Raw genomic sequence first — 9,676 nt, 5'->3', positions numbered from 1 at the left:
ACATAAAGAAAATGTTAAAAGAGCCCCTATTACTACAAATCACTGTGTCCAGACACCAGCAGTTATTAAATTCACCTTTCTGCTATCTACTGCCCTAGAGTTGCTGGCCTGTCACATGACAAAAGGAAGTTGCTCTTTCCTTCTCCTGTTGACTTTAGGGAACTTGCTGTAACTTCTCAGTCCCTTGCTTGTCTTAGAGGCATCCAGAGGGAAAAAAAAAAAATCTCACTTTCTGATACTCAAAGCTAGAAACTTCTTTACTCTCTTAGTCTGTATGAGGTAAAAATACGAAAGATTTTCACCCTTGTTTTTCATTCTATCTCTTCATGGCAGGTCACTGCTGTCAGATCTTTGCGGTTTTGTGCGGTACAGTGGCAGGGGCACTGGATCATCTTTACATGGGAGCTCTGTGGCTTTTCATTCCACATTTATAGAGTGAGGCCAGAGGGCCCAGAATAATTTTTACCCTTTGTGCAACAAAATATGAGGAAAAATTTTCCCTCTCCTGGTTATGAGTAATATTTCCTTCTTGGTGCTATGTATGGAATGGCATCTATAGCATTAATGCTTCTCTTCTGCAATGCAGTGTTGTGTTCAAAAGTTAGAGCTTCGGTGAGATGGAGGCATTATCTGCTGCTCTCTTCTCCTTAATGTCACTCTGAGATGGGACATGCCCTGTCTGGGACCAAAAGGTTGGTGAAAGCCAGGGTGAGAGAAAGTAACAAATCATGGAGTTTGCTGACTCATCTATTGATCAACTGTGACTTTTATCAGGGACCTGCATCTCTGATTTCTCTAATACTGAATGCAGCCTGTGAACCTGCATCTCCTCTCTTTAAGATGCTCTGCAAGTGCCTCTGGCTGTATAAAGCTTAGTGAGCCCATGTCCCGTGGTGTCACCTAGCCTGTTGCACATCCCAGATTTCTGATCAGGAAAGGATTGCATGCCTGCACTCTGTCTCTTCTGAACAACTGCATTGGGAAGGGCTGACATCCAACAATTACAGCATCAAAATCTATTCACATATGATGGCAAGGGTTAAATCAGGAGCAGACACCTCAGCATCTATGGCATACATGCCATACAGCATGTACATGTCTGTTTTGGTTATAGGATATCCCAAAACCTCAGATGGGATCCTTCTCTAAATTCTAATCCTGGAGGGGAGGCAGGATGCAGTAAAGAACAGTATCATGTTAAACTGCTTCCCCACGGGCATTACAAAAGACAGGTTCTTTTGGAGAACTGTGTGTATCTGTGCAGGGGAGAAAAGGTTTCAAGAGAGGAACAAGGACATAGGGAACCAGATGAAAAAGCTTGCTGCGGGAGTACTGAGCAGGAGATGAACATGGACCTGAGCTGTGTCATACTCCTATGTGTCTGTGTTGGGGCCAAGAAGGAGCTGGTACCTAAGAGGCAGGGCAGAGGCTGTTCTTGCCACCTCTCCAAGATACAGCAAAGGATGAAGGCAGGCAGAATTTTCTGCTTTAACTTTGATCAGCAATGGCCCTTTAAGGCAGAGCAAGGCGTGCAGTATGGACACTGCCCAGTCCAAAGCCAGCAGACACGTGAACTCTCCCCAGGTGGGCAGTGCCAGGCTGGCACAGCGAGGCCTCCTCACCCTTCCTGAAGACAGAGGGAGTCTGATTGAACTTGCTGGCTCCCACTCACTCTGCCCCAATTTTCCTCAGGACAAATGAGAAGAACCTGTCTCCAAGCGCAAGATTTTGGGAATATGTGTCAGAGATGCCTGTAAAACATCCGTCTTGCCCTAATTTCTGCATGGAGTGCTGCAATGTCGAGTGAAATAACCTTCCAAGCTGGCTCTGGTGCAGAGGTATTTTGGCTTATGTTATTGCTGAGAGCTTTCTTTCTGATGAGCTCTTTCTGCCTCTCTGTGTTTCTGATGTCTGACTCTCTTCGCTCTTCTTTTTCCCTTGGGCTGGGATGTGTGCTGCTGGCAATGCATCAGGAAGTAATACGCAATGAGAAAACTCTCATCATCTGTGCATCAGGGAGAGAATTACTGACTGAGTGCTGAGCAGTCAAGTTATTGATTCAAACCAAAGCCCAGTCTCTCTGTCTGCTGGGCTGGTTATATCCTGCTGGTTCATTGCATTTAATCGGATTCCCTGAGCTGCCACGCAGAGGGGGCGAGTTAGAACCAGATCCATCTATAATGTTCGCTTCAAAATCCAGTTCTGTGTCCCCTTCTCCGTCCATGGAACAGGCAGATTCGGATGCTCTGGACATCAGCACCAAAGTGCAGCTGTACGGTGTGCTCTGGAAGAGACCCTTTGGGAGGCAGTCAGCCAAATGGTCCAGGAGGTAAGCCACAGTTGCTGGGGGATGCTCTGGTGAAACACAAAGCCTAAGGGTTCTGGGATAAGTTAAGACCTGGGTGCTTGACTCTTCAAGTGCAGCCAGCCAGGCAGAGGCAAGGGGTAAAACTTGGGGTGTAGCTTCCTTGATGTTCTGAGTCTGCTTTACACACGTGGCACCCCATTGTGCTCTCTTCTTTCTGTCCAGACCTAGTGCTATGTGCACTATTCCAGGGTGGGAATAGAGACTAGCTGCCTCCCCTGGGTAATTATGATAGTTTCACGAAAGGGGAAGAGTCAGCTCATGTATTTTGCCCCTAAACTGCCTGACCTTTTTGTTTTAGCACTCAAAGCTCTTTGGGTGCTAGCTGGCAGGGCTGAGCTGACTGTGTGTGGGTCTGTATGTGTGTGTGTGTGGTCTGCAGGGCTGTGTGGGCCAGCTCCAGTACTGCTCTGCTGCCTGACAGTGACAGCGTGCTTGCAACAGCACACGCAGACTCTTCCCTGGGGAGAAGGTGGCTCTGAATTCTCTCCCATCTGGTGTTAGGGAGCTGTAAGCTGCTGTGTGTTATCTATCAGCAGCCAGGAAGTTTGGAGCTGGAAAGCATTTGCTATAACCTTTAACCAAGGACAGGAGTATGTTCTATAATACTGAAGTGGTAGGTCGGTTTTAAGTTTATAGAGTTGGTGCAGTTTCTTTAAGCAAATCACTAAATCTCTGGCACTTGCCTTTTGTGGGTAAGTACCTTTGCTGCAGTCTGCAGTGTAGGTACAAACAATCTATTTCTAAAGCCAGCTTTCCCAGCTTTGCTCTCTGTAGTAACCGTACTGCTGCCCTGTCTGTGAAGATGGCATAGCCTGAAAAAACACACTGCTTAGGAAGCAGTTTTGTGTTTGTAGCAGTCTTTGACCTGTGTGTTGGTTTTATTCCCTCCTATGCCAAGAACAATCTGTTTTCACCCAGAAAAGAATTTGTGCTGATGCTCCCTACTCAGCTCCCAAATATTGATAAATAAATGAATTATGTCTGGAAACGAATGTGATTGTGTTACAGTAAAGAAGTGGACAGAATAACAGAGGGGAAGGTAATTTGCCATGGAGGAGGCATTCTTAAAAGGCTCTCCCTAATAAAAATTTCTTGCAGGCAAATGGCCCATCTCTGCTCTCTCTGTCATTATTTATTTAGTGCTGCTCTATTCCTAGAAGTCACCCCCATCTTTGGCAAGTGGTAAATATTTTAGTGATAGCAGCTGGGAACAGAAGGGGAGCTGACTGTGGGGCAGGGATGATATAGAAGATTAGTTGCAAGCACAGCAGCTGAGGGTCCTGGGGGACCAGACACAGGTCAGTCAGAGCTGAACATGAAATCTGAAGGGTTTGTAAGGAAGTGAGTTCTGGGGTAAAAAGACTTGAATAACAGGAACAGTGTGTTGTTGATTTGTTTGTTTTATCATGGGAGAGACTTTCTTTAAAATATAATAACCTTGCATGTTATTATAACGAATCATTATGGGGAGATAAGGAGCAATTCATTCATTTCCCCCTCTTTTCCCCCCTGCCCAGCAGCACATAGCTGGTCAAGTACATTTTTTTATGAAAAGGAGAAGAGATGTTTCCCACTCCAGTTAAATTAAGAAAAAAAAATTGACTATTGGTTGATGTCATTGAGGATCTGGTCTCTGATAAATGTGGGTTTTGTCTTGAAATCTTGGACAACACTACTAGTCCCACTCCCAAGGAAAGTCTTTTCAAGATATGGGAGATAAAACAGTGTTTCAGGGGAGGATTGATCTCATGAGGCCATCAGCCATGAGGATGGGTCTGTGTGGGACATACATGATATTTACTGGCTTGATCCCATTCATTTGGCTGTAGCAGCAATTTTCTGGAGAAACTGAGAAGCAACAGCTTAAGAGAAGAATGGAATCTGACTAGATAGCAGACCAAGGAAAAAGTGTCCGAGCATGGTGTCCAGTACTTTGGTGATGGAAGTCCCAGGTTTTGGAATTTTACAGCAGTAGAAGTTATTCAGGGAGGGATAGCAGAGCATTGTTTTAGTCAGGGCTAGATCTGATGGCACCTGGGGAGACAGCTAAACTTGACCCGAGGCAGCTGCCTGGAGCATTTTCACTCCTTTCTTTAGCCCATGCAATGTTCTGCTCTGAAGCCCAAATATTTGTGTGCTGCCTCAGGTACTGTCTGAGAGTGGGCTGGATGCTTCTGGCACTGGACCAGTGTAGCTGTGTTTATCTGCTAGGGCTGACATCTGAGCATGCTGCCTTTCAGAAACTGATTTTTGAAGTGCCATTAGCAGCATCCTAATGCCTATCACTTAAAGAAAGGGAGTTCTATTCCTAATGTCAATTTTCTTTCCCTGTAAAGTAATATCCTTCCAACAGAGAAACAACTGTTTGCTGAGCTTACTGGTGCTTTTGACCAGTCTAAGCTTGGGTCACTGCTGGAGTGGTTTTGGAAAAATCATATTCTCAGTCCCTGACTAATGGTCGTCCTCTTCAGAACAGCTGCACCCCATTCTTCCTTCCAATGCATAACAAGTAATTTAGTCTCTCCTACTACAAAAGTTTTACTGCTAATGGCACCAGCCTGCCACAGAGGCTGGAGTGAAATGCATAATCTGTGTACCCACCCTGGATACAGCATGAATAGGGTGCTGTAGCTTTCCAGGAAGGAAGTGGCATGTCCTTCTTTACTATGAATAATCCCAGTCCCATATAGAAATGTCAGGCTCTAAACTGTCACCATCCATGGCTGAGACTTTGGGGTTCAATGGGACAGTGCCAGGAAGGGGCTTCTGCTTGTTGGACAATTGAGCATCAGAAAAGCAAGGTGAAGCACAAGAAATTAAAAATGGGAGAGAACAAAGCTCAAAATATGCCTTTATCTCTCTACAGATCCATCAGAGATGACAGGCTGGAAGGAGGGAAGCACAGCACAGTTTAGAGAGACTTTTTTGTCTTTTCTTGAACCAGTCCTGTCTGTGGCATTGCGAAGCAGGCACGTAACCTTGTTTTCCACAGTGGCTACTAACAGCCACTGAGTGTGGTCACAGGACAGATGGAAAAGGCAATTGTTTAGGACAGCTTTCTGCCCAGAAACCCCCTGGGAACCCCCAGCTGCAGAGCAGCGTGCGTGTGCAGCACAGGGCAGCAGGAGAGGGGCTGCGAGAGCGCTTCCCTGTCGCCCTTGGAATCTCCCTGTTGTCACTGGCAGGAAGCATCCACCGCTTCCCACTCCCTTCGGGGAAGAGTGAGGGGCAGGGACTGCGGGTTCTGATCGTTGTGCTGATACAGATCATTTGCCCATCGGTTCCCCGAGCTGTCCCCAGGGATAGAGTACTGGGCTGATCCAGTAAATGGGGTTTGCTGCCTGTGCTCCTGGCCCAGAGAAACACCATCGGAATAAAGGACCAGGGAGACTGCTGCAGTTTTATAGTGTAACTACTTCATCTGGGCCAGTGTCATGTCAAAAACTTGTACAAAGATTAGCTAATTAATTTCATTTGCCCTCTGTGATACAAAGAGAGCACCTATTCCACAGAGATCAGGTATCTCAATTTGTCCAGTGTAGAGCTGTTGTTTCTGCTTTACATCCAAATCACTCAAATTGTTACCATTTCTCTACTATTCCAGTTTAATTACACTGTGGTTTCAGTGGTTCCTGAGTGCAGGATCCAGCAGCAGGGATGGGTGACCAGAGCAGCTGACCACATGAATGGCTCTTGTGTTACCTCTGCCAGCCTGTCTCACCTCTCATAATTTTGCTGCTGTTCTCCAAAGTTTTGAACTCTGCTCTGTTTTTAAATTGCTTCTTTTTTGGGTTCTTGTTTGTATTCAAAATCTTCCCCTGCCTTTACAGCACTCCCTTTTCTCTTGCTGCCACATCTGTGCCTAATTCAGACACATGTTCAGTGTCTCCAATCCCCCAGTCACAGTCCTAGACACACCTAGCTGGGTGTCTCTCCCCATTCTCCCTTGGCCATCCCTTTCTGCTCTTCCTCACACTGGCTCCTGCTTTAGTCTCCAACCTGCTCTTGAGTCTTGTAACTCTCTCCTCTATTCTTTTACTTCATCCCTCTTTTCACCATGCTGCATCAATTGTCCCTGGATTGTTATATGGAGACTTTGTCCTGAAGGTCATTTAAAGTGACAGTCTTGGTTGCTCAGGCGTTGCTTTCCAGGTAAGGATAGATGAGGGAATATGATCTGAGCATAAATACATTATGTGCACAAGCTATCCAGATTTTCAGTGTTTTTCCTTAATTACTTGCAGTGGGATTTTGTTATTATTTTTTTTTTAACTCTTATTTTGTATATTTTCACCCCAAATCCCCATATTTTCTCTCCACATCTGTGAGGTCAGGGATCTAAAAGTTCATTTATCTGTGAGAGACACATCAATTTTCAGAGATTTGTGCTATGTTTTGTTCTTATTTTTGCTTTGATTTTGGTTTCCATTGGAGCATAATCTACAACATGAGGATTATCAGCACTGGGCAATAAAAAATACGTAACAAACTAGCCCCTGGCTTTAACTGGAGGTTAACATTTAGACTGAAAAATCACACAGAATTAAAGATCAGTATCTTTACCTGTCTGGCAAATGTTCTTTGAGGTTACTCAGACTGAAAAGAGTGCTGGAAGTGATGAGTAGACTTTCCCTGCTTCATGTGGTGTGTTGACTTTTGGCATCTCTAGATCCATACTTGTGCCCACAGTATCTGGTTCCCCCGACTCACTGGACTGAGCACAGGCCAATGGGCAGGCAGGTTTGTTCTTTTAAGATGTTATTTCTGCATTTAATGTGCAGGTAAGGCAACATTTCTCTCTAAAAAATGAAGTCCTTCTTGAACTAAACATAGAATTGGAGACAACAGAAAGGCGCAGCTACTCTGAGGAAAACTTTCTTACAGAGTTTGGTTTCTGTTTCCATGGCATTTGGCAATTTCATCTGTCTTGCCAGAGCCACAGCAGAAGAGCAAGAGACAGAAGCTGATGGAAGCAATAAAGTTTTCACCCAAATAAAATAATAACAGTTCTTATTATTAATTATATATTATTTTATTATGACTATGATAATTCTCTGCCAGCTTCAGCATTTTTCTTTAGCTTTTGGAACTAAACTGGTACCAGATTGCTGTGCTCATCTGTACTGAAAGCAGGACTTGGCTGCATCTGACAACCCACCCCCTTCAGGAGAGGACAGGGAGGGGATGGGCACTTGAAGACATTAGAATTGTCCTTGTGGATCAGCCCCCTCTGCCTGTAACTTGTTACTTAAGGTGGCTTCAAGGAAAGGTGCAGGAATGCCTAGGCTGCACAAGTGGGCAGCACTGCCTGTAGAAGTCTCCTCTTGCTCCCTCCCAGAAACGGGAGGGTTTCTTGAGAATGTTCTTGATATTCACAGAAATGCCTTATCCTTTCCAGTTTCCTCATGATCTCTTGTCCTCAGGACCACACGAAAGTGATTTACAAAGCTGTATTTTGTGACATGTAAAGAGGCATTTTAAAATATTTTTCACCTTCTTGCCTTTCACTTTCTTCCCAAATCCCTCTTTCTCATGTCAGAAAATATGTATAGAACAGAACAATACATTTTATTTGACATTTACTTTTTTGAGACCTCCCTACTACACTTGTCCCCATTTTTTTTTTCAGCTGCTTTTCATAATTTTTGAGTGCTGCAGAGATTCAGACCAAATTGAAACTAAATCAGGTATCTCTGCACTGTACCACTGACTGCAGATCATGTGCAACCTCAATTTTTGAAGAGAGGAGGGACTCTCCCAGGGGCATTTCAAAAATCCAAATAGGTTAAAGGTGGCACTCCTTTAATCATAATTTTGAGGACACACTCCATTAAGTTAGAGGCTTGGTTTAGAGAAGCTGTGATATCTTGTGACTACTACACAATGATCACCAGGGCATAACCTAAGGCTAAGTGAGCAGAACAAGGCATATTTTAATGTTACACATATGAGAAAAGAAATACTCAATTTCCTTTGTAGTTGGGAAGGTCAGTGATAGGAGAGTTTGCCAGGTGCTCTGCTTAAAAATATCTCTCAAGTTTATTTCTGCTTCTGAGTGCTTTGGTGGCCAATTTTTCCCTCAAGAGTCACTTGGGGATGGTAGGCTGTGATTCTCTGCTAGAGTGGAAGCACTTCCCTTCTGGCTTACTGTGAAATGGGAGGGAAGAGGGTGGCAGGCAGCATATTGCAAAATAAGCATTTAGTTGGTCTTAGCCCATGCAAGAGACCCTTGAATAAAAGAGCAGCTCTCTGTCAATAGGTTGACTTCAACACACGAGCCAGAGAGGGCACACACAGAGATGCCAAAAGTGTGTGCTCCTGTCCTGGGCAGTGTGCTGTCCCAGTGCCCTGTGAGCACCTGTGCTGTGGTGTGCCCTCTGCTCTGGTGTGTGCCTGCTGGGCTGAACAAACACCAATAATTTGGCACTTGCTGTTAAGCACCAGCTCTTGGCTGTGGGCAGAAGGGAGACACCTCACCTTAGTCTTAGGAGTAGTAAACTCTCCTGCTCGGAAAGCAGCTTTAGTTAGGTGGAGATTTTCTTGTGCTGTGAACCACAACCTCCATTTCACCAGAATGTGTTTCCCTTCTCTGTCTGAAAGGTTCTTCATCATTAAGGAAAGCTTCCTGCTGTACTATGCTGAGAGTGAGAAGAAGAGTTTTGAAAGCAATAAATACTTCAATATCCATCCCAAGGTGAGCAGTGTTTGCACAAGAAGGGAGTTATTCTGTTTTTAGCATTCCTTCCCCCTTTCTCCATGGGCCCAGCATGTGATGAAGAGGTAAATCCCAGACATCTCACAGGTCCAGGGAAGCCTCAGAAGAGAGAGAATCATGTTAGTACCTTTTCAGGATATTTAATGATTCAACAGGCATACGACTTCTATTTTTTTTTCACCTGATAGTAGACGTACTCCCTTGTTTTCATCATGTAGTCAACTAATTCTGTGGCTATAAAAATACTGTTGGCAAAGCCAGTGGTGGGGCTAAGAGCTCCATTTTCCCCTTGTTCCTAACCTGTACTTGCACTTGTCAGCAGCTGGGTAGCCCACCTGCCCTCAGCACTGAGTGGCCTCTGGAGCTCTGCTGCTCGGAGCTCCACAGGGGGACTCTGTGCTCTGAGCCTGCTTTTGTCCCCTGTACTTTCTGGGGGCTGATGTAGCACATGAGCTTCCAAAGGTGCTGATTTCACCCATCCTGGTTAGGGCTTGCCAGCTGCCTGTGTGCCCCACACAGCACAGGTGGGGTTTTGGCTGCTGCCAGTGGCTGTAATGAATGCACAGCCTCTCTTGTGATCCCACACTAAATCT

The 9,676-nt window shown here is 45.1% G+C and overlaps 1 protein-coding gene across 1 annotated transcript in view; it reads left to right on the top strand.

Annotated features, from left to right (window-relative positions):
- The window catches only part of PLEKHD1 (pleckstrin homology and coiled-coil domain containing D1), a 29,809-nt gene continuing 20,133 nt past the window's right edge, over positions 1–9,676 (top strand). Inside the window, exons 1-2 of the mRNA XM_015630465.3 lie at positions 1–2,329; positions 8,969–9,062. Of these exons, the coding sequence (XP_015485951.1) occupies positions 2,181–2,329; positions 8,969–9,062 (243 nt within the window). The 5' untranslated portion in view covers positions 1–2,180. The remainder of the gene's footprint in view (positions 2,330–8,968; positions 9,063–9,676) is intronic.

The sequence above is a fragment of the Parus major genome, chromosome 5 (genome assembly GCF_001522545.3).
Source record: "Parus major isolate Abel chromosome 5, Parus_major1.1, whole genome shotgun sequence".
Classification (NCBI taxonomy): Eukaryota; Metazoa; Chordata; class Aves; order Passeriformes; family Paridae; genus Parus; species Parus major.
Note: the sequence above shows the minus strand (reverse complement) of the source record. Positions and strands in the feature narration are given on the sequence as shown.